Source organism: Microtus oregoni, unplaced genomic scaffold, assembly GCF_018167655.1.
Source record: "Microtus oregoni isolate MIOR12 unplaced genomic scaffold, Mior012 000009F_ref0000495, whole genome shotgun sequence".
NCBI lineage: Eukaryota > Metazoa > Chordata > Mammalia > Rodentia > Cricetidae > Microtus > Microtus oregoni.
In genome coordinates, this window is record NW_024543068.1 from 7,427,056 (window position 1) to 7,453,014 (window position 25,959).

General features: G+C 40.2%; 1 protein-coding gene across 1 annotated transcript in view; it reads left to right on the forward strand.

The window, feature by feature from the left end:
• The window catches only part of Cep128 (centrosomal protein 128), a 358,487-nt gene that overhangs the window by 270,408 nt on the left and 62,120 nt on the right, over positions 1-25,959 (forward strand). The window contains exon 20 of the mRNA XM_041658366.1: positions 13,948-13,997. Coding sequence (XP_041514300.1) covers positions 13,948-13,997 — 50 coding nt within the window. The remainder of the gene's footprint in view (positions 1-13,947; positions 13,998-25,959) is intronic.

Sequence of the window (25,959 nt, forward strand, 5' to 3'; positions counted from 1 at the left end):
AGTTTTCTTCCATAATTTTGTTAAAAATATTTTCTGGGCCTTTGAGCTGTGACTCTTCTCTTTCTTCTATCCCTATTATTCTTAGGTTTGGTCTTTTTATTGTGTCTCATATTTCCTGAATGTTTTGTGATGAGAATTTGTTGGCTTTGCTGTTTTCTTTGAACAGTGTGTTTATTTTCTCTATGGTGTCTTCATAATCTGAGATTCTTTCTTCTATCTCTTGTATTCTATTGGTTATGCCTGTTTCTGTAGTCTCTGCTCGTTGGCTGGTCCTCAGTTTGTGTTTTCTTCCTTGCTTCCATTTCAGTTTTCAATTCTTGAACTGTTTCCATTACCTGTTTGATCGTTTTTTCTTGGTTTCCCAGGGTATCATTTACGTATTTACTCATTACTTCAAAATTTTTGTTATACTTCTCATCCATTTCTATAAGGGCGTTTTTTAGATGTTGTTTAAGGGACTCTATTGCTTTCATAAAGTCAATTTTTTCCACTTCTGTGTTAGGGTGTTCAAGTCCTTTGGTTGTAAGATCATTGGGTTCTGGTGTTTTCATGTTGTTTTTCAGATTGTTGGGTGAATTCTTGCCTTGGCGCCTGCCCATTTCTTCCTATGGATGCTATCTAATGGGTCTTTTAAAACAGGATCAGGTTTCCCTGCTGGCCAGAGGTCCCACTTACAAAATGCCCTCGCTCTGTTTCCTGGCTCCCGCCACGGGCCAAGATCCTTCTCACCACTCAGAAGCATCTTCAGGACCAGGACCAGGCTCCCCGTTTGCCAAGGACCACTCTGCAGGCCAGCCACCAAAACTCCCACTGCCCTCTGCCCCGAGCTCCTGACCCAGCGCCCAAACAGGCTAAACTTGGTGATCCAGCAGCCCCGCGGAAGGGAGGGGGAGTGAAGGAGGCCCCTAGGCGCAAGCTGGGATGGGCCAGGGAGAGAGAGTTAGCAGCAGAGGAGGAGCAGCCCCAGCAGAGGGTACCAGCCCTCGCAGACTAACCGGGGGTCAAGGGGGTCGGGGAATGCCCCCACTCCCTTTCCTGTGTCCCGCCGTGGGCCAAGAACACTCTCCCCACTCAGGAGGGTCTTCAGGGACAGGACCAGACTCCGTGTTTGCCCGTGGACCTCGCCAATAAAAGGCCTACCACTCTGCAGGCCAGGCCCCAAAAAACCTACTTGATTTAATTGTAGTGGGACGATCTGCTCTTAGTGTGGGCTTCACTGTTTCATGCTTGGACTATCCCGCATCTGCCGCGCCTGCGCGCCCACTTCAGGCATTTCTATAAGCCGTGTGCTAAGGAGTCTGGACAATACTAGCACAAGAAATATTGGCTATCTTTTGTTCTTATGCCCTCCTTCAGAGTGTGAAATGCCTCTTTCCATGCCCAGGATTTAAACATCTTCCCTGAAACTGGTGTTGATGTGTTGTGAGGTTCTAAAACCATTAAGAAATAGGGCCTGGCCGATGGACCTGGGTTACTCACTGGTGCTAGGTTTTTGAAGTTTATAGCCAGCCTATCCATGTTTCTAGTCTCATCATCTGCTTCTTGGTTCACATCATGTGCATGGCTCTGCCTCACACTGTCTGCCATGCCTTTTCCCTATGATGGGATAAAGTCCCCTGAAACAGCAAACTGTGAATTCTTCAAGTTGTTTCGGTTGTGTGTTTTACAGATTATCAGGAAAGTTATCAATATACCTTTCTATTCTTGGTGATAATCATTTTTGAAACCCAATCTGATAAATAGTTCTCATCCACAGAATGTCTTTAAATAATACATATTAAGAATTTCTGCTTAAGATCAATAGTCTGAGAAAGTTTAGGCGAGGGGTTAGGGAGACTAGAGTAAGAACAGGAAGGATACTGCTATGTCAGGATGCAGGATTCATAAGTTAGCATTTGGAAGCAGAGTGAATGTATGCTCTAGAAATAGAATTAAGGTGTAGGGCCTGAGGATCCCACTCCTTCCTGAGAATTCTTTTGTGTGTATGTGTGCAAATAACAGATTGACAATGGGCATCTTCACTCTCGTCTCCTCACTCTGAGACAGCGTTTGTCTGTTGTAACTTGACATTTCAGCTGTACTGGCTTGCCTACTAGTACCAGAGATTCTCCTATCCTCTCTGTGTCCCTCACCCTCACACCCCCGGGGTTACAGGCCTGTGATGCCACAACTAACTTTTTTATCTGGAGCCAAGGTGTCTGATCTCATTCCTACATGCTTCATGTCTGCAAAGTACACTCTTTACTCTGTGCCATCTTTGTAGTCCTGCAATATTTTAAGAAGCATTTTGACTTTCTTCATATCATCCTTTTGGCATTTAACTAAACTACATTGTTTCACAACTCTCTCAGCTTGTTCTCCACACACTCAACTCAGCAACAAGGACTTTTTAGTTAATGAGGTCTCAGGAGAGAGAGCCTATATGTTTTAGCATATCAGTTTCAGAAAAGATTAGGATATCTGTGAATGCGTGGGTGGTTTTTAATCTTACTGATAACATGTATTGATAATATGGTTTCTGTTCTGTGTGAGTTCAGTAGTCTTCAAGGCATTTTAATATGTAATGGATAATGATAATTATCATCATTTCTGCAAATTGGTGTGATAAAGTTAATTATTATTAGTTGAAAGAAGTGTGTACATCATCTCATTTAAATATTAAAATAATCCTTTAATTTTTGCATTCTTAATTATTTCTTTTACTTTTTGAGATTATAATTGCATCATTTATTCCCTCCTTTTATTCCCCAAATCTTTCCATATAGTCTTTTTTCATTATTTGTTGTTACATGCATGTATACATTTATGCAGCACCTGAGTGCTGGGAATCATATGGCGAGACTTTATGGGTATAACTTCTCACATTCCTAAGAGACACAATCTCACAGCAAACTCCCTAATTCTTTGGCTCTTAAATCTTTCTGCTTCCTCTCCTGCAGGATCATTGAGCCTTAGGTGCAGGAGTTGTTTTGTAGATGGACTGGGCTATACAACTCTGGACTTTAATTGGTTGTCATTTTCTGTAATGGTTTCATATATTGCAAGAGGTTTCCTTGATGAGGGGTGAGGACTATCTCTGTGCATAATGACAAATGTTTATAATGTAGATAGGGATTATGCTGGTTTAGTAAGATGGGGTTATATCTATATCTCCAACATTTATGAGTTCACTAAACCTGGATAGGTGATTAGGTTTCTAGTAGCAGGCATGATTTCTCTCTTGAGTGAGCTTAAGTCCAATTAGAGAACTGTTGGTTACCACCAAAATATGTATGCCATACATACCTTAAGGTTATCAAACCAGGCTGGTGGTTGTTGTGTTTCATAGGCATCATAAGGTGGTAGGGCTGTTGGCTGCTTCCCTCCTTCAGCAGTTTGCATGGTGCCTTCTGGTACCATGAAAACTAATATCAGGGAGAGGGCTTTCAGGTATTTCCAGCTCCGGGAGTTCTGGGTCCTTGTCTGAATTTCATAGTGTCTCCAACAACAGGGTCTTACCTTCTGCTTCTAGGGAGCAACCAAGGTAAATAGCAGTAGCCTGTACTATTTTGGAAGTCTCTTTGACGACCCTGACCAACAAATAAAAAGAAGGCTTCTCATGCTTGCTGTTGGGTTTTGTTAGATGATCATTGGCTCTTGGAAAGAGCATTGTCAGCTGAAATAGAAAGGCTATTTAAATTATATATGTATGTTTAGACACAGATGTACATATGTTACAGACTTTTTAGTTAGAAGGTAGATAGTAGATGGATAGACAGACAGATAGATAGATGTAATAGAATAGTACCATCCTTACATCTTATTTCTTGGTCACCATTCAGAGAAATGGAAAGAGGATTTGTGACTTTGTATCCAAGTCATTTTGACACCACTGCTTATGCCTGTATTTCATTCATACAGGGATGGTAGGCCCAAGATTGTCTTTTCAAAAGTAGGATTCACACAAAACAATAATCTACTTTTAAGGGTACATTTTTTGTATATTTGTAAGTTTTTGCAATCATTGCTTCCTTCTAATTCCAGATATAAACCTAATTAGGTCCCCAGAGCTGTGAGCACACTTCCACTCTCTTCCCTCTACCTTCTTGTTATTTCCCAATATACATTTTGTCTGTGGGCTTGCCTATCTGGCCTTTTCATAGAACCAAATGATATGGCTTCTATTTAAGTACGACTCTTGTTTAGTCATTCATCCTTCGATGCACAGTTGGGGTTGTTTCCTGTTTTGGCTATCAGATATGCAGCTGGCTATAAAAGCCTCTGCCTAGTTTGCTGAACCATATTCCAAAGCCAGATCCTGTGGGGGATATTTTGTTTGTGCTTTAACAAATAAAGCTTGCCTGAAGGTCAGGAGCTAGCCACACTAGTTAGCCATAGAAGAAAGGCAGTGGTGGCACACAACTTTAATCGCAGCACAAGGGGACAGAGGCAGATAGATACCTATGAGTTCAAGGCTACCCTAGGCTATCCTAGATTAAATCAGTCTAAAGAGAAACAGAGCCTAGTAGTGGTAGCTCACACCTTTAATGCCAGCACTATGGAGGTGGAGTTTTTATTATTTGGACCAATTAGAATTCAAGCAACAACAGCACATGAAGGGCCTCATTGAGAAGTAGTACAAGGAATTCCTCCCATGATGCCTAGGAGCTTTTTGGAAAATGAACTCGGAATACGCTGTCTTTGTTCCTCTTGCTGTGACAACATGCCAGAACAAAAGCCATTTTCGGGAGAAAGGGTTTGCCTTTGGCTCCAAGCTCCAGGTTATAGACCATCACTGCAGTGAAGCCACAGCGGCAGAAGCTTGGGGGACCAGGTCACCCTGAATCTGTTGTTAAGAAGCAAAGAACTCTGAATGGGTGTACTCTCTTGCATTTTTTGTTGTTTAGTTTTGTTGTTGTTGTTTATTTCATACAGTTCAGGGCCAAGTCAAGGGAATGATGCCACCCACTTTTAAGGTGGATCTTCATGGATTAACCTGATCAAGATTATCCCTCACAGGCAGGCCCAGGGCTAACCTAACTAGATAACCTACCCCAGTAAAGCCCAGAGGCTTGTTTGTCTCTTAGGTGAGTTTATAACCTGTCAAGTTCACAATTATTACTGACATCAAACTTCCTTAATAAATTTACTGAAATTTGGCATATTGTATTTTTAATCATTTTTGAGGCATTTCCTAAATTTTCTTCCTGTACTGATTTGTATGTATGTGCGTGTGCTATATTTGGGAAATAGGGTGCATATGCTTTCCTGTGCCATGTACACATGAAAGCCAGAGGTTGTCAATTTTTGTTTTGTTAATTATTTTCCCTCTTACTTTTTTGCCAACAGGGCCTCTCAGTTGGCCTGAGTAGGCTAGCTTCTCCCAGGAATAGGGCTCCCCTGCACTGGAGTTAACAAGTGTATGCCACTGTCCCTGGCTTTTTAGTGTTGATTCTGGTTGATCTAATTCTTATACCCCTTGCTCACACAGCAAAGTACATCACCAACAGAGCTATCTCTGTTAGGCTCTGGAACTCAAGCTTTGCTTCTGTCTTTCTTTGCTGTCAATTCAGATTCTTTCTCTGTACATTTCTTCCCCATTTAGAGAGCTTCCTTTAGGCTCCTGGATACATATTAGTTTAATCTTTCTTTGGAATTAAGTCTTAAGTTCACCTTCATTCCTAAAACATTAACTAAATAGGAAATTCTAGGTTGCTAGCCATTTTCCTTTCATATTTAAAAAAATGATACTTCTTTATGAACTAGGTGATTTCTAATGGGAACAATCTGTGTTTTTCTTATTATTTCCCTCTAGAGTTAAATGTTTTTTTTCTTGTTGCCTTTAAGATGTTTTATCTTTGGTTTAACTGTGAGAACTAGGTGTCTCAGTGTGGGTTGCCTTAGGTTTATTCTGTTTAGCATTCCTATGGTTTCTTCAATCTGAAGTTTTTGTGTTTTGTCAAAATTTGGAAATTTTCCAGTGTGTGAGCACATGATTGCTGTCTGATGGTGAGTCACCTATTCTGTTAGGATTCTCGTCTTTGCCTTGTTCCTGTATTGGCATCATGCCGAACTGTGCTACAACTGCTCATTCTTTGTCCTGTTAACTGTTAATCGCATGTCTTTTCCCCCTGCTCTTTATATGGCATTTATGTTTTTGAATTTGTGATCTTAATCCAGAAAAATTAATGCAGGTAAAATGTTCAGTTAATATAAATGTTTCTTCATCTGAAAGTTATGACCCAGATTCTTATGAATGTCTTCGTTATTTAAAAAAAATACACGTGAATACCAGGTAGATTGTGAGGCAGGCCTTCAAGCATGTGCTGGAGACATAATGCTGAGAAGCAATTTCTTCCCCTGGACTATTTTACACTACCCTGCATCTTCTTCTTCACATCAGCATGTGCCTTTTAGAGGAATGTCCTAATTGTATACCTTTGTCTGGATAATTATACTCCAGCATAGGGTTAGCACTAGGGGTAATTTTTGAAAACATTATTAAAAACTTTTGAAGGATCTAAAGATAGGACTCCTCCTTGGAGTCATCAATTATGACAGATGTAACATTTAAAAATTTGCCTTGAAGGGCCGCATTTTGATTGTTGCTACTTTGCTACAGATTTCATTGCAAGGCCTTTATTGAATTCTGTGTATCCTCTAGTGTCCTCTGTACCATAGGGATTACATGTTGACTACCAACTCCCATGATTGCTGATCAAGCATGCCCTTAAATGTGTTCTTAGTAGAATATATTACTTCTTTTTTAAAATTTAATTTATTTTTTTAGCAGAAAAGAAACTATCTTTTTTCATTTTACATACCAATCCCAGTTCCTATTCCCTCTTTTTCTTCCATCTCCTCCACCTTTCCCCTCATTCCATCCCTTGTCCACTCCTCAGAGAGGGTAAGGCACATAGATTTGGGGAAGATCCAAGGCCCTTCCTACTATATCTTGGCTGAGCAAGGTATACATCCAATGAGAATAGGTTCCCAAAAATCCAGCATAAGCAGTAGGGATAAATCCTGGTGCCACTGCCAGTGGCCCTGCAGTCTGCCCCAGCCATGCAACTGTCACTCACATTCAGAGGGACTAGTTTGGACCTTTGCTGGTTCCTTCCTTGTCCGGCTTTTGTTGGTGGGCTTCCTTTAGCTCAGGTAAACTGTTTCAGTGGGTGTGCCCATCATGGTCTTGACCTCTTTGCTCATATTCTCATTCCTCCCACTCTTCAGCTGGTCTTTGGGAATTCAGTCCAGTGCTCCGATGTAGGTCTCTGCCTCTGTTTCTGTCATTTGCTGAATGAAGGTTCTATGGTGATATTTAAGATATTTATCAGTCTGACTACAGGGCAAAGCCAGTTCGGGCCCCCTCTACTCTATTGCTTAGGTTCTTAGCTGGGGTCATCCCTGTGGATTCCTGGGAATTTCTCTAGAGCCAGGTTTCTTGCTAGCCCATAATGGTTCTCTCAATGAAAATATCTCTTTCCTTGCTCTCATATCTGCCCTTCCTCCATCTCGATTATCCTGTTCCTTCAAGTTCTCCTCCCCTTTCCCCTTCTCTCCTCCTCTTCCCCTTCCTTTCTCTCTTCTCCCCCCACCCCCATGCTCCCAGTTTTTTCAGCGAAATATATTACTTGTTAAAACTTTTCAATTGTGTGGCTTTCTTATTATGCTATATTCCATGGCACAAACTTAGTAGATGAAAATAGCACCAGTTTATTACATGACTGATCTGAATTGGCATGGACCGAGGTCAAGACTATACTCCTTCTTGTCTTTTCTAGCTTCTGGAGTTTATGCCAAGACTTCCTTCATTTGCAAAGTCAGCATTAACACGTAGATGCATGCTGTCTGTGGGAATTCCCAAAGCAGACACTGTTGGTATTTGATGTTTAATTGTACTTTGTAACAAGCATGCTCTACTCCTTTCCAGCATTTCCCTTACAGGGTCTGTTTACAGCTAAATCATAGTATGTGCAGAAATCTGAGAAGTTTCTTCTAAAAGCTTAAATTTGGTTTGGCTCTAGAGTGGACCCTGTTTTAGTTCTCTAACCCTGGACAAATGACTAACTAAGGTGCGTATTAACATATCAAAGCAGATACTGTCTGCCAGCCTCAAGAAGCATAGCCAGTACCTGTCATAGTGACATCCAGCCTGGCATAACCCACAGTCCTGGAAAAATTGCCCTCTACCCTAAGGAATTAAGATTCAAACCTCTCACTCTGTGAACAGTTCAGAAGTATCTGTACGAATAGGCATGACTTGTTGCCATCATTTGGTCATAAGGGACTTAACCTTGAAGTAGTTTACAGTCAATCACCCGATCACCCATTTCTCTTTTACATTCCATTACTCACGTGTCTTTTAAAGCAATTTGGACCAATTTAAGATGGTGATTTATTTTTTGGTGGACACAGCCTTACTTTCTCTTTTTCACCTTATAGAAATGACAGAAGCTTAATTGTTGGTTCCACCAGAACTTTCTTTCTGTAGCTTGGTTTTGCTCAAGCCCAGAGCTAGGAAGTAACAAGGTGAAATGGCACAGGCTACTGTGCTTTTTCTACACCGTTGAAGTTTGGGGAATGCTTTCCCAGAAATAAATTACCTTAAAGTGAAAGCATGAGTACCTATGTTTGTGTGTCTTACCACATAACCAAGACAGATAGTGGCCTGTAAATCATTTATTTATTTATTGAACCGTCATGTAATGGGCTGGCTCAGCCCCACCTGTGGACTAGCATGTTGTTTCAGTGTCTCACAAGCCACAAGGGAGAGACAGAGGTTTTGAATGTCGCTCTTTTTAACCTGAGTTTTCTGTGCTCCAGTCTGATGAAGAAACTTTTAGCTAATTGTGGCATGCTCACTGACAGGCAGTTGTGGCAGTAGATATGACAGAGTTTTAATAATGTAGCCTGCTGTCTTATGTGGAGTGTCGACATAATGTGCTGAATGGCCTCTTCGGTTTGTTTAAAATTACAGCTGATACTTTTTACACATTTTATTGATTTTTTTATGAGACATACTTAGGGTAAATTAAAAAATAGCAACATGTCTAATTATTATTACATACCTGCCACTATTTGAAGTGGTTTTGTGTATGTATTTGTCTCTTGTTACCTGCTGGGGATTCATTTACATAGATACTAAAATCTGGTGGCAGAAAGTCCACCAGATTAAGTAGCCAGGTAGTATTATATAACCGTCTCAGTAATATATTATCCCCACATTTCTTATAATAGCCAACACAATTGCAAATGACACATAAATAGTTGCTATGTTATCTTTTTAGGGCACATTGACAACATCAGGAAAGACCTGTAAATGCTCCTTGCATACACAGCTATAAAAGAATGTTGTAAAGTCATGGTTGAGTTAGCACATGGATATGGAACCCAGAGAGTCAACAGTGTTAATTTAAAGTCAAACATATCTGATTATTTTTACCTTAATACCTTGACTAGTATAATGAAGTAGGAAAAATATTTGCTGGCCTGTGCCATTTTGAGCTGGAAAATTATTCAATGCTCATTGAACAACAACCAAACCTTTTTTGTTATTGCTTTGTTGCATCATATATTGTGTTTGCTGTATGCTAAGTATTCTAAATGGCTGGTTTCTCATCTGTTTGAGTATTTGCTTTCCGTCAGTCACATGTTGTTTCACTACCTGGACTGGAGACCTTCAGTGTAGACACCTAGGCATGGGTGGCCTGTCGCAGAATTTTGGGCTTCTGTGATGTTCTCTTTCAGTTATGGGAAGAATTAGACAATGTAAAAGCATGTGTGGTTGAAGAGGAATGAGATAACATTTCAGTGCAAGTCTTTAAATGTAGAGGAGGGTAGTCATTGTTTGCATGAAAACCAAGGTCCAGTATAGAAGCCCAGTCTGTGGGCTTGAGTGTCTTGGAGCTCAGTCCTCATCTGTATGATGAGACTAGCTTAGATCAGGGGCTCTCAAATTACTGTCATTTGAAGCATACAGTCCCACCATGACTTTATGGTGGTCTACCTCAAATAGGAGGGGGCTTAGCGGATGGTTACCAGGTACCCTTTCAACTTTGCCTAAAGCAGCTTCCTTCAGCCTTCTGAATCACATGTTAGAAATATAGACTAGATGTGTGTACTTCACTTATAAATAGAGCTCTTTTCCTTAGCTGACTTTATTTCTGTTCTCTCTACTACTCTTTTTCTTTTCTCTCTTTCTTATTTTTTCTTTTTGGTTTTCGAGACAGGGTTTCCTGTGTATCCCTGACTGTCCTGAACTCATTCTGTAGACCAGGCTGGCCTCGAACTCATAGAGATCCTCCTGCCTCTGCCTCCCAAGTGCTGGGATTAAAGGTGTGCGCCACCACCGCCCAGCTTCTTCTATTCTTAAAATGCCAATATTACAGTATCTGGATATTCAAGGAAGAAAGAAGATAAAATTACGGTTGTCTCATGTGTACAGCTAATGTCTCAATTATCAGAAGTACACCACACCTATAAGAGGTTAAATCAATTATTTGTCAGTCCTTGTAGGATGCTATGTGCTATTTTGATTTTATGGATTTTATTACATCATGACTACTGTCCACAAACAAAGACACAGACTAAATTTGAGTATCAAACTTTTGAGGATTTGTATTATCCACTGTTCTTAATAAAGGACAAGACGAACAAGTACATGGAGTAGGGCTTCGTTATGTACAGCAGATCACAGCAAAAGGTTCTGTCTAAACTCCAATACTCTTTTTCCCAAAGTGTTATCATAAATGCTGTTGTATCTTAAGTGCCTTCCTGCCCAGTATCTTCTTTAAAATGCTTCTCATCCCACTCGTGTCCTGAGCTTTGTGAGAGTAAGCGAGATTTCTTGTTAGGATGAGGGGCCAATCGTAGACACACGAGTGGGGAGAGCACTGTGTTCCTTCCATCCTGTCTTCCTGTGTTCTCTTAGCTTTCTTCTGTTGACATTTAGAGTATTGCTTCTTAGCCATGAGGAGGAGCGAGGTTTCTCCAGCACAGGTTTATAATCCCAGTTTTCATTCCAATCAAAGGTATCTAAACAATACAATTTTGAGATTTTAAGTTAACTTTCAAAGGAACAGAGGCAGTTCTTAGAAAGATGGGGAAGTCTTAACTCTTGATAGCAGAAGGTTCCTAAAGCAAGTCAGAGGAATGTAAATGCATGCACTTTAAAAAAAATTATGTAACAAAGCTGGACAGTGGTTGTACAGCACTCTGGTGGCAGACGCAGGCGTATTGCTTTGAGTTTGAGGCTAGCCTAATCTACAGAGGAAACCCTGTCTCATATATGTGTGTGTGTGTGTGTGCATATATGTGTGTATACATATATATATATGCACATACACATATATTTACCTATTAAACATATATGTGTGCATATATATTTTTATTTTTATTTCTATACACACACAGACACACACACACACAGGCTCCCAAATCATGACATGGACTCTTAGTAATTTTGAATGCTCCGCCTAGCCTAGGCTCATTTTTGAGTAGCTCTTTTAACTTAAAATAACATGTTTCTCTTTATTTACCCTTTGCCTTGGGACTTATTACCTTTCTTACTTCTGTATATCTTTCTTTCACTGAATGTCTTGTCTGGCTGACTGGCAGCTGCCTGGTTTCTGGCCCTGGGCATCTCTCTCATTCTCTCCTCCTTCTATTGTTTTTCCTCTTTCAAGCCTAGAGTCCTCCTATTTATTCTCTCTGCCTGCCAGCTTTGCCGGTCCCTTTTTGCCTAGCTACTGGCTATTCACCTCCTTATTAGACCAATCAGGTGCTTTAGGCAGGCAAGGCAAAACAAATGCAGCACAAATAAAAGCAACAGATCTTTAAATTGTTAACAAAGACCGCAGAAACAAGTCTAACACACCTTCACATAGTTAAATAATATTCCGCAGCATGAACATCTTTGCCTAGTTAAAATAATATTCCGGTGTGTGTGTGTGTGTGTGTGTGTGTGTATCGGGATATAATTAAGTACTGAGTGATGCAAGTTAGTGCTATGCTAGATATAAGTTATGAAAACAAGGCTCTCGGCTTGGCTTTAACACTACATAGGTTAGTTATGATTGCACATATTCACTGTGAGATCAAAGTTGGCTTTCTGTATTTATTGTGAAAACAACAAAATTACTCATGGCAAGGGGCACTAGCCACACTCGGTAGGGACAGTATCATGTTCCTTCCCATCTTTGGCCATCTTATACTGTATTTTCCTAGATTCATTCCTATTTTTTTATATACCTTTTTGCTAAGAAACCTGAAATGTCAATGAAAACTCTCCCCCAAAATAAGCCCTAAAGCAGTGCTATGCTACGTTATCATTTATTTGCTTTATTATGGCGGCTGTGGCAACAGAGCACCATTGCTTCTCTGCCACAGGTTCCTAGTCCCATTCTCCAGTCGAGGATTCTCTGCCGGGCAGTCTGAGTACTCTCTGTTGGGCATCAGTCTGAGTCACCCGTAGTCACCTTAAGATCAGCTGGGCAGCTCTGCTTCTGGGCATTTCCTGGCTGCTTGTTGGAGCAGCCTTCGGATGGCAGGAGTGGGAAGCATCCTGGGACATGTGTCTGATGTCATTAGCAGATTGTGTGGGGCTGGTTCACATGGTAATGCCGTTCCATGTGAAAAAGTCCAAATGTGTAAAAGCTCGCAACAGAGGTTTGCATGTGAAATTGGGTCAAATGGCTAGTCTAGATGCAGGAAGTAGATCCCCATGCAACAGTAAAGAGTCAGGATCACTGAGGACACTGGCCAATCCAGTTTGTTTCCATACGTTGTTGCTAAGAAACAGAAGTGTCAATGAAAACCGGCTTCAAAATATACCCCCAAACAGGACTTTCTTCCTTATCTTCATTCACTTATAAATAGGGGAGGCTTTTGGAGTCAAACTCGGTTCCTTTAGAGAAGATGGAGCAGAAACTGCCTGTGACTCTCCAGTGCAGCACTGCATCTTATGGGAATGGCTTTCTCCTCTGTAGCCATCTTAGTGCAGTCTCAAAAGGCATTGCCATCCATTATCACCTACCTGTTCCACAGTTCTGGGCCACGGCTGCCGGGGTGTGACAGACACCAGGCTCACTTTTACTCCTTCCCGCTGCATCAAGTTTCGCACTTGCTAAAATGTTTGTGTTTGCCTTTCTGATATGTCTGTTGGATCTCTTCCAGTATGCAGCACAGCCTTTGGTGAGGTAAACCAGGCACGGTGTAAGTGCCAATGCTACCTCTAATATGCACTGGTAACGGTGATTCTTGACAGTTCTATCAGAGCTCTGACTCATCCCAACCTTCTTTAGGTTTGTGAAATCTACTAAGATTGTAGCACAGCGTGGTACAGCTGGAGGCAGAAATTCTGCTTGCCAAATGTATTTTCCTTTATAGCAAAGTGCATAAATCAATGCACCAGGAACTATGACTGTCTTCGTGCAGCAAGCAAGATTCATTGCTCTCTTCAGCTGATTGCTTTCCCTTCTCCCATTCAGTTCTCGGAGACCGTGCCAAGCTCTTGGTCAGATAGACCTGTAATACCTCCCACTCTCAGTATAAAATGATAATTAATAATGCTGTGACTATATAGTTGACGTGGTGTTCTGCTTCCGTTCATACCACTCGCTATTCCAGGATGTTATAATTTCCTTATAAAAATTTGCCTGGGGGGTGGGACTTGGTTTGAGAACTTAAGAGAAAATGGCTTTTTTTTTGTAAAGTAATTTTGTGTTACTTGTCATTTACATAATGATTGGATCAAATGATTCAGATATCAGCAAGTTATTTTGCTGTCTAATTGAGCTGGTTTGACTCTTGCATCTGGCTTTGGGTTGACAGGGTTAAGAGTACTTGCACAGTTGGAAGAAGAGGCCATTGCTCTTACACTGTTTCTCGTACCTTGACAAGCATTTGGTTTAAGAAGTAACCCATTTTTACTTTGCATTTTCATGGGTGTTTATATTCTTATTGTAGGTCTGTTGGAAGAAACTCAAAGAAAAGATGAAGAAATGGAAACTCTACAGGTAAAGTCAATTCTCAGATAGGGCAAGTATCATTGTGATAAAAACATTTGTTTTTCTCATCTGCTGTCTGTTCTTATTACCATATTCAGACTGTTCCAGCACACGAGGTGACAAGTACCATATAGGAATATTAAAGTTGAAGTCTGAATTTGCTTCCCTTAGTTGTCTTTGAGAACACTTACCATCAAAAGAGGCAACCCACTCAACCGCTGCTCTTGAAAAACTGGTATGCCTTGGTGTGATATAATTGGAACCTTGGCATTCAGAGATGAACACAACATGCTCTCTGAAAGCAGAACTGCCTGATGAGAATGCATTTTTAGAATGTATGTTTTCAAGTAAAAGTCGAACTAATTCTTTCTCAGGGGATACCATGTACCAGTGATTAACTAGGAACACTACCACATCTATGGAAGGCAGGGTTTGCCTTGAATAGACTCCCAACTTGTGATGGGTGCATGCACATTTCTCAGACTGGAAAATTATGTTTGAAAGGTTTTGTTAGACTTGTGATGAAGAGTTCCATGGTCTAAGCAATTGCTGTTCCATCAGCATCTAAAAGAACTTCCTCCCTGCTTTCCCACAGGACTGACTTACAAATGGGTAATCCACCTGTCTGTCTTCATTAGAGCAGATATAATCACCCCTACTCGCCTGACAGAAGGAGTTCACTTAATGTCATGGTGGAGATTAAGCACTGTAAATACTTGGGACATTTAGAGATCTTTGTGGACCAGGAGCAGTAGAGCAAGACTGGAGGATAAATTAATGAGCGAGACTGAGTGCTTTAGGGGTGAGCATGTTTGCTTTTGGTAAATAAAGAATGGGTCAGGTTAACCACAGCAAGCAAGGGAAATGGTTTTTGGTTGGATTTTCTTCATTTGATGTTGTATCCACTAGCAGAATACTGTATAGTTGATCTGAAAATGTTCGTTATAGTTCTGGACGTGTAGTAAGGGTGATATTTGTTAGCTATAAATAATTTTGTGTAGATTAAGGGTTTTTAAAAAATATCTTTGTCCATTAAATTGAGATGTAAAAACTGAACAAACTTGAAGCGAGGAAGAATATTCAGTATTTCCACTCCACTCACTCTGAAGTTAGGACCAGTGGTGCTTATTGCTATTATAGAAAGCACTGTGTTACAATCACCACTGACCACAGAATAGCATGTCTAAGCTTATTTATTAGATAAATATAGCCTTTAAAATTGTAGCAAAGATCATTTTTACCTCTCATAATATGAATATTGCAGTTGTCTCATTAAATGTAGTATCCTATGTTGCTCCTCAAATGTTTATTGATTATTGGTACTATTTTTACCGAAATGTCCACTGCAAAAGGACAAACCAGCCAACTCTCCATGGGCACTTACAGATAAACATTGTATGACATGATATTCTAAAACAGAAGAGTAAAACATTGCCACCACTTTTCCTGGTGCTAATATCTGATACTACTCATTTCAATAGAGGGAAATGACACCTCAGAACGACAACAGTTCATAGGCACATCGTGGAGAAGACTTACATAACTGGTAAAGAATAGAGGAAAAGCCCATGGAGCTGGTTATATATCCCTAAATTTCTCTGCTCCAGAATAAAATCCATAGGTGAGAATCCAGAGAGGGCCACTTAAGTATGTAAGTGGAGTTCCTAACCCAGTACTTCTACGGTAAGAAATGCTTTGCAAAGAACATTGACAGTAAAGGGTGGAAGTCAAGAGCTTGGGTTTTAAAGCTTGGGTGTGCCTCTCAATATTTGGGTATTCTTGGGCAACTTAGTTGACTTGGCTGTGCCACTTCCCTAAAGTGTTTAATTTCGTTTAGACCAGGCCAAAATAGTAACTTATTATCCTCTTATATGGGTGTGTATACTTATACTTATGGGAGACAGTCTGTCTGCATTTAATACTTTCCTAAGCACTGATGAGTGTTCTCTGTCCTTAAACCTAATCAGTTTCTATACAGAGTCACTGAACAAATATTAAATAAATGATAATATTGTACATGACACTACTGGGTGGTGGGTAGTTAGATAAGCCACATGTATTGCAGATATATTCTTACCTTTAGTGTCAGAATTCATGGAAAACCATTAAAAGGATGCTTACAATGAAATATTGGAAAATGCTGTTAGAGGAAATGTATTTGTGTCAACATGTAGTAAGTGCTAGTCCTTGTTTGTTGTAGGTAGGGCTGATGAACATATGGAAAGCAGATAGGTTGACCTGGCATGACATGATGATTGGAGTGGGCTTCCTACAGCCAGTGTGTAAGTGAAGAATGTCAGTTTTCTAGGCAAGCTTGGAAATCTGGGAAAACTTTAGGTGCCAGGGAAGCTGTGATACATATTTGGACTTTACATTTGATGTATGTAAAACCCATGAAGAGTTTAGAGCATGGAAACAGTATGATGGAATTTGTATCTTGAATGTATCTTATTATAAAGTTGAAAATAACTGGGGGCAGGTTAAGACTGAATGCAAGAGGGCACTCAAGCTAGGGGTTGTGAGTCTCTTGCCAAGGGATGGTGGTGCCTTACATTAGGAGACAGCAGCCAGTATGAGGAGGGATAGGGGCTTCTTACTGTATGTTGTGATTGAGAAAGGAGGGAGAGAGGGCGAAAGCAAAAGGAAGGAAGGAAAGAAGGAAATAGAAATAGAAAAAGAAAAAATGGGTTAACCTTTAGGAAGTAAAAATATATTAAGCAAGCTCTTGGCTTGCATGATGACACCACTTCATGGTTATATTCACTAGCAAGTTTCAGAAACTGGTTATTTTAGTTACTGGTATGTTGAATTGGGGTGGGGCGTGTTTATGTGGTGATCCCGGGTCTACAGCTCAGAAGGGTTTGAAGTGGGCGTGAAGAGTTGGATGTCACTGATACTGTTGTCCACAGCAGTTGGGTGATCTAACAGTCACAGAAATATGGCGAATGAGAAAATCTGAAAGCCTAGGCTAGATCACAGGGAATACCAGTATTTACATCACAGATAAAGACAAAAACCTATTAAGTTGTCAAAGACTTAAAGTAGAAAACTTCAAAAGAACACAGTATCATGCAGATTTCTGTCTGTTTTTTTCATATCAAGGGGAAATAGATAAGAGAACTGAATAAATATTTGTTGTATCTATGAATCATTTTAGTTCTGTGTTTTAACTCAGAATGAAAATTTACTCTCCTTTAATCCTGTTATGCCTATTGTATAACTGCCATGCATCTCATTTTCTAAGTATCTAATACTGAGCACGGGCATGGCCATAGTGTGTTCCTGTTAAGTTCTACTGCCTGAACAGATGAGCAGCCCCCACTCACCTCCTCAGGGCCCACCCACTGGAAGACTACACTCACCTTGTCATTGTTCATTTGAAAACGTTAACGAGGACACCCAGTTTCTTCCCTCACGCCTCTTCTATCTGCCTCTGCTTTCTCTCTTCCTTCCTTACCCCATCTGCCGTCTCCTCCTCCCGTTCTGCCCTTCCTTCACTGGCGCTTCATATTGCTTGGCTTCTTTCTGTGGCTTTCATTTGCAGTTACATGCATGTTTCTCTTCCTAAGGCCAAGTACAGTGTGTGGTGCAATATCACAGTCTATTACGTGTGGATTTGAGATACAAAGAAGGAAACGGATCTCATCCTCAACCTTGATACTGGTAGAAACCCAAATCAAAACAAATGTAATCATTTTCCATTAATGTATTGAAATGTATATCCCAGCTTGACTTCTTGCTGGTGATGGCTAGATTCATTTTTATTTACTCAAGTATCAACTATTTCTCACTGACTTATATTTATTTCTTGATGTTGCTGTACAAAGCCCACAATACAAAAGTACATTTGATTAAGAAAGCACCACAGGACTCACAGAAAAATGCTGTAGAATGTGTGTGGAAGCTGGCTGCCTTGGTTGTATGCCCTAATATTAGGGAGGCAGACAGCCTGCTAGCCTTCTTGGTGAATTCAGACAAGTGAGAGATTGTGTCAATAAATGAAAAGTAAAATGTGAGCAGCTTCTGAGGAAATACACTTGATGTTGTCCTCTGTTCTCCACATACACGTGCACATGTGAGCTTGCACACTCATGTGGAAACTCACGCAAGTAGCAGCTCGGAGTGCTAGTGAGGAGCCACAAGCAGAGAACCCAACCACTCTCAGCTCCCTCCTCTTTTGCTCATTTACACTCATCTTTCTTTCCATTTTATTTGAAATGGGATAAAGTTTAGATGAAGTGAGTTTCCTTTTTATTTTCCCTCATGTTTTGGGCAACATTACATATCTTCTGAATTAGGAGCACAGGGAGTTCTAATTTCTGCACTCCAGGCTTGTGTGAGAAGAGTGAAAACCTTGTTGTCCGGCAGGTCCTCACTGAGTTTGAATTCTACATGCTCAATGTGTTCTTGTATCTGATACATGGCAGATGTGATGCCCAGATGAAGTTCTTGTCCAAGTGGAATCCCTCATGCGCTCCCCCTCCCTATCTCCTCCCCTTTCCCGTCTTTCTCCCTCTTTCCTCCTCTCTCCTATTCCTCCAGCCCCCTTTTCTTTGCTGTTCTTTGTCTTCCATGAGTAGTCATGTAATTGAAATTTGTATTAGGAGAGAACATGCTGAAGGAAGTAAGGTATTTGGCTATTTATGAAATCAATGAAGAACCAAAAAACAGGCGCAAAGGATAGGGTTGATTGTGAATCTAGATATGAGTGCCAGTTCCACCACTTTGGAAGAATGTGGGAGCCTTAGTAGGGGTATCCATAAATGTTTCCATGAGTATTTTGGGACACATCATTGATACCATTGAAAGTTTCACTAGAAATGAAAGCTAAAATTTTCTTTTAAGTAGAGTTTCGTTTGTTTATTAAGTAAATCATTAGAAGGTTTTTTCTGAGCTATGCCCAGAAGGATATTAAGTAATATTAATGACATTCTACTTTTCAGATGATCCATAGTAATATTTAACTTCTATATTAGTTGGATATAACAGTTTTGAATCTTCTGTTTGAAGCATTTTTCTGTTGCTGCTGCTGCTGATGATGATTGCTTTTACAACTATTTTAGAGTTGGAGGGATAGGTAATAGCATTTGGTTTTTGTCACCTTTGTGGTACTTAGGCAAATCATTTACAATGAATAGGAAATATAAAATAATGTTTTCTGCATCCATTACTTTATGCTGGCTACTTAGGAGCAGCCTGTAGCAGCATAGAGTATAAAGAGAAAAATAGAATAAGGAATGAATTTCTAGTTGTTTTTTTTTTTTATAAAGAAACCTGACAAATACTTATCTAGAGCAGAAGTTCTCAACCTTCCTAATGTTGTGACCCTTTAATACAGTCTTTCATGTTGTGGTAACTCCCAATATAAATTATTTCCTTGCTGTTTCACAACTATAATTTTGCTACTGTTATGAATTGTAATGTACATATCTGTGTTTTCTGATGGTCTTAGGTAAATACCCACACACACTGTTAAAGGGTTGTTTGACCCCAAAAGGTCTGTGACCATGGGTTGAGAACCACTGATCTAGAGGGTTTTATAATAGAGGATACTAATATAGACTTGGCAGGTACATTGTTGAAGATAACTGAACAAGAAAAAGCACCACAATGTTACTGACACACGGAAGTAAATGCCCTAGCAAAAGCTGACATGATAGTACATCAGTATTTCAGTGGGCTTAGGAGATTGCCCGTTTCACTTCAGCAACCATGGGAGAAACTGAACTGGTGACAGATCGCTTTGGTCATTTCCAGGCTTCTACTGTCAGTCATGTCCACCAGACTGTAGAATATCTGAAGCTTGTGCTTTCTCTCCGTCCACAAATGAAGGGCTTGAGGCAGCTGCTAAGAGGCCTTCAGCATGCCTTTCAAAAGGAAGTAGTGCGGAAGTAGATTCTGTTCTCTCCACAGACAAGCTAGAGCTAGTCACGCTCCAGAAGTACTCATTTTCTTGGGATATGTGTGAAAGGGATTTAAAAAATTCTCAGCTTGAAAAATTGACAAATTGGGATTAAGTCTTTAAGGTTTTCTTAATCCAGAAACCCGTGTGGTAGGGATTCCTGTTCGTAGGATTCCTCCTGAGAGTTCGAGTGGAGCTTCTATTCACCTAGAAACCAGAAAGTATCACATCACACACATATCGCACATCGCCTTCCCAGGATGCATCCTGTCGAACTCAGGCAAATGACTGTGCATCTGTTTGTTCAGGGACTCTGGTGGGGGGGACAAGCAATGGCATCAGCAAAAATAAGCATGAACGATTATGGGTGTGGAGTGCCAGGCCTTCCTTTGCCACTTTGAAGGCAAGACAATTAATAGCTCGTTAAAGTCACTGTTTTCTCAAGAGGTGAAGAGACTTACCAAGCCTCACATTCAGTGTGAGGTCTCAGCAGAGGTGAACATCAGCAGCCTGTCCTGGGGTGAAGCCGGGTCTCAGCTCATTAGATTTGCACACTGCAATTTACTACATCAAGAAGCCTCCAGAGAGCAGGGAAGCAAGCTCAGTAAAGTGGATTCCACCTGATATTTGAGTGGTCATTAAATTTTATCACCCTATTTTATCTGAAACTTGCAACTTAATTTTAATTCCAATTTATGACAGAATAAAACTTGAAAATAGAATACCCCAAGAGAAGTCTTCTATCATCTAATATATAGATGTTGATTGACCGGGCTGTTTTCTTTTGAGAATAAAAGTAATATAAAAGCGTGCTGGTCTTTGTTTATTTACCAGTATGAAAAGCACACGTCCTCGGGACTCAGCAGTTTTGAGGCTAGTCAATAAGAAAGCCTCCTAAAAGAAAGAAAAACTATTTGGAAGCATTTGCAAAGTGTGAGACAAAGAACAGTCTTTAAAAGCTCCAGTTTTACTCTGTAGCCAAGTTTACTAAAATACTTTCAGTAGGTGTCCTTTTCAGACTTTATAAATTGCCCTCTCACAGAGGCAGGATGGGTTTATGGGACTTCACGCCCCGGGTCCCTGGCAGCTGACTTCACCGAGGTCACTCACATTCCTCAGTGGTGCGCTCAGAGCCCGCTCTGGGCTCCAGAGCCACAGGGTTGATGTAAATAGCAGCTTGTGTGTTCTGAAAAGGGAGAGGTCTTCTCAGCTCCTCGTGGTGTTTCATGGTGTTGAGTTCATCTGGGAAAGTCTCCAAGTTCAGAGCCAACAGTCTCCTCGCACCTGAGGGCATTTCCACTTCCGTCACTGGGGTTCGGTGATCATTTCAGCGTTGTGCTCCGAAAGAGCTTACTGCTTGTGCATGTCACGTGACATCCTTAAACAGGCCTAAAGTGTGAGAAGGCTGCCATGTTCATCTGTTTGCCTTCCACCGTCTGATAACAATGGCAGTTGTGAGGTGCAGCATTTTAAGTAATGACTGCTGTGAACAGCCATCTTGGAAAGGAATACCTAAAACCTTTCTGATAACTAAGACCTTTCTGGTCGGAGCACATTTCCACTGACCAATAAGATGAATGAGTTTGTAAATGTGGATTGGACATTGCTAAAAGAAACTTTGATTGTCATTTCTAGGTTTTCACCCTTCCCAGTCTCTGACTGAGTTTCTAGAATGTGAATAAATACTTCAGTTTCTGGGTGTGGGATATTCCACACTCACTTTTTTTTTAGCAAACATTTCTGTAGCAGTTACTAATTTCTGTCAAGATGGGGCTATATAAACCTAGGTATGGTGGCCCCCCGGTTCAAGGCCAGTCTAGACTAGAGAGTGAGACCTGCCTCAAAAGCAGAGACAACTATACTAACAGCAAAAAGATTGTGTTAAGTCATCCTAGAGTGATGTTCTGTGCATCAAGTGTGTGTGTGTGGGGGGGGACCCTGAATCGGAGGAATTGTGAATTGATAGCCACAAAGCAGTTCTTTATTGCTAAGTCTGTGCCATTCAGTTCTTCCACGGTCCTCCACTGTAGATACTGTTGTTCTCGTTGATGGATGAATGGAAACACTAAAGCTGTGTGGCCCATGGAAGTCCACCTGGCTCCTGGTTAGGTTCCTGGTTTTTTTTTTTTTATTTTTTATTCTTCTCCTTATTATTCTCTCTCTCTCTCTCTCTCTCTCTCTCTCTCTCTCTCTCTCTTTTTAGGAGACTGATTGACAGACACAAAATATTTAGTGCTTAAAACCCTGGGATTCTACTTCCTCAAAATAAAAGGCCATAGGCAATTTTGTGGAATTTTTTTTTCACATTAAAGAAGTCTGGCAACACTAAGGACTTACCATTAAGGAAGCATCTTACTGATCTTCTATAACTTTAAAACTACCCATGAGCCCTTAGACACCAAGTTTATACACATACAATGATAAGGGCAATGTTAAACTGTTTGACTATTAACAGGCAAGCAAGATTACAGCTCTTGGTTCAAGATGCCAAACAATCCAGCAACCTCAAACACTTCTAGGAAGGAGAAAGGATCATTTTTCCTTTTTCAATTCTGCACCTTTTCTCTGTGCTTATTCATCATGTTTTAAATAAACAGACTGAAGAAGTTGTTATTCAAACCCTCCCAAGGCTTCTTCAGTTTCATTCCGAAACCAAGTTCAAAATATTCTGGCAAAAATTTAAGGCACCATTCAAACATTTCCATAAATTTTAAATTGTGTAAAAAGTGATAAAACTAAAATGAGCTGGAAAAATGTCTAATAAGCATTTCTTCATCTCATAATCCATGATTGTTTTCAGATTCTGAAATTAGCTGTAATTCACCCTTGCGTTTCAGAGTCTCTATCCTATAGCTCTTTCTGGATTTATTTTTTTCACAAACATGCAATGTCTTTAATATCATAGTGTTCATTCACAAAAGGAGGTAGAAACGCTGCCTGCTTGCTATCTTCTACCTTTATTACCCATTCCGGTGGAATAGATGTCATTTTTAGGAGAGAACCAACCATTAGAGTTGCCACGATTATGGGCAGGATTGGAGAATTTGGGCTCCCCAGTAGTGAAGAGCATGCTGTAGTCTACATCTCTAAGAAGCTTAGGACTGCTCCTTTACCATTTTGCTGTTTCCCTGGTGAGTTTGAACTCATGTGTTAAAGTTTGCCTATTATTGGAACCAACTTAAAAACACACAGCAAAATCACATTCCCTTTTTATTATTAGTGAAGTCAGTATAAAAAGATGTACAGATAACAGTTTTTATTTGAGCATTAAAGTCTATTGTGATGCCATATGCATTTTGTTGCACTGTCATCTGATAGCGCTTACAATGTTGTTCAGGAGTGCTCTTCTGGCTTAGGGAAGTTTAAGGATGAGGTCTCAGGAGAGTTTTCCAGTGGATCTCTAAACCTGCACACAAAATAGTCATGATAACTAGGAAGTATTTATTACTTGTTTGCTCACAAAACCTCATTGTCAGCCTATTGTGTTTCCATTGGCTTCATTTCCCAGACCATCAAGAAGAGAATTTGGTCAACTTGTTGTTTTCCAAGAGTGGGTAGAGTAAGACTTGGGAGACTGGGACAGAGGGATTGTAAGTTTGCGGTTAGCCTGGCATACATACCAAGATCCTGTCTCAATGAAGAGGAAAAGGAGAGAAAGACACAGAGAGTATGAATTAGATGAATTCTATTTGAATAAACTTGTATTACAGACTAAGCTGGATCATTTAAACATGATAGAAAATTCAGCACTTATGTTTTTAGTCTGTTTTTGACTTTAAATGATAAATTAAATTACTACTAATTGTAGTAATCTGTTCTTGGGAGTCTAGGGAAATATTAAAATTAAAAACATATGTTAAAAATAGCTAATACAATTTTTGGTATCCAAACGTTGAAAAAACAGTGTTGCTATTTGATGTGGGCAACTGAAAGAGATGTTTCAGTAGACAACAGAGTGAGTGTACTGTGTCCCTTTTGTTCTCAGACCTTAGAATTGAGGACATTCTTTCCCACCTCTGGACCTTTATGTTGCTACTCACCCCTGTAATTTACTTTTCCCTGGATCTCTCAATGACATTCTCATTTCCATCCTTTTACATCACCTCAGATACCGCCTCTTTATAAGGCCTGACCCTGACCAGCCTATGCACAGTAAACCTTCGCCCGTACATACCCCAGGCACAATCCCTAGGCACCTTCTCTATTTATATTGTTCCTGCCTCCTTTGAAATGTGAGCTCCACCAAAAGAAAAAAAAATACAGTTATCTCCCTTATTGATGCTATGTCTAACATAGTGCCTATCTCAATAATGTGAATGAATTCAGTACAGAGATTAGTGGAAACAAAGGAGGGGGAAAGAAAGAAACAAGGCATTGGAAAGAAATGAAAAATAAAAAATGGTATAAGGAATAAACAATGACCCGAGGAATAGTTTGTAGTGTGGGTATTGGTATTTATGCATGCTCAAGAGTGTATTATGTAAAGAGTGTTTTAAAGTTGAGTAAAAATACTATGGCACTCTTTCTCTCCTCTCCCTTCTCCCGCCCCCACTGTGTGTCTGTGTGTCTCTCTCTGTGTGTAGGTGTGTGTACACCTTATCCTCCCCAGAAACCCACAGTGACCTTTTGAAGCAAAAAGTAATTCTTAACAGGAAGCAATATCTTTCCATAGTCACTACGCTTTGCTGAAAGGTCCAGATTCTTAAATGCCTTCCAATGTGCATGCCTTATGCTCATGTTTTCATTGCGCCGTGGAAAAGGCCATAGATAAGGCATAAGCAATCACTAGGCTATGTTCCCGTAAAGCTTTGTTTATGGACACTGAAATTTTGATTTCCTGCAATCTCATGTAGTAGTATTCTGCTTTGGTTTTGTTCAACCAAAAGAAAATTATAAAGACCATTTCAGTGCATGGTCCTGTGACACAGGTAGCTGGCTGGATGTGGCCAACTCTCCTGACTCCTGGACTAGCTTCAAGGTAATCTAATGGAAAAATGCTTGCCGTTTGCAGGATAACTGGCTCGGGGAGTAAGGAATAAGTCTTCCACTTCTACAAAGGATAAAATTCCTGTTGGTAAAATTTAGGGTAATTTGGCAGATGGAAGAAGAGTCTGATGTTATATGATCAGACCTTCCTGGTGTACAGTCACTTAGCATCCAGGAGGGTCTATTATCCATGGTGAAGTTGGGAGTCTGAGCAGTCCACATGGTTGTGGAACCGCCCAGGGCTGACTACTGAAAACTCATAATTCTACTTATTCCCTCTCTTCTCAGACTTGGGGAAAAGTATCTCCTTCTTTTAGTACAGTTTTGTGAAATCAAGATGTGGGCACATTAAACTAACTCCCTGTGTTCTTTATCATCCTGGAGGGGACAATGTATGGAATTTCAAGTGATGATTTCTCAAGACTTCGTGGTTTTAAATTGGATAAGGACTTATCTAAGGAACCATTTCAAAACACTGCATGATCTCATTTTCTCTAAATGTAGAAATTAAATAATTAGTTGGAAATTATGGTCTGTATTCATGTTTTTTATAGCTATACTATTTTAAGCATCCCAATAACGTTAAGATAAGAGAGTTCCACAACTCTTTGATAACTCACATCTCTCTCAAACAGCCGAATCTGCTATCTAAACTTCCACCTTGGGAAGAAGCTAGTCAGTCTGCAGTGAAAACTCAGAATGCAGCTCAATTTGAAGATAAAGCAGTTAAGTATGTCATAGATAGGAATATTTAGGATATTTAAATCGAATAGCTGAAAAACACATCTGTTTTATTTTACGGCATACAGGATAACCCAGGCTTCAGGTATGCTTCCCATGGGGAAATGTAAACAAATCATTCACTTGTGTTCTTTCTTATATCATTAGATATAAAGAATAGCTTCCTAAGGGCAAGGAATTGGAGGTTTATTTTGCATTCATTAACTGCCTTTCTTTCGTACCTGGCTGTGTGTATTAGGAAATACCAATTAATAATAATGTTTTAATTAAGTCAAACTGAATAGGAAGAAGAAAATGTAACGTAAAGTCAGCCAAACAGATGGTTTAAAACTTCCAGCTCAG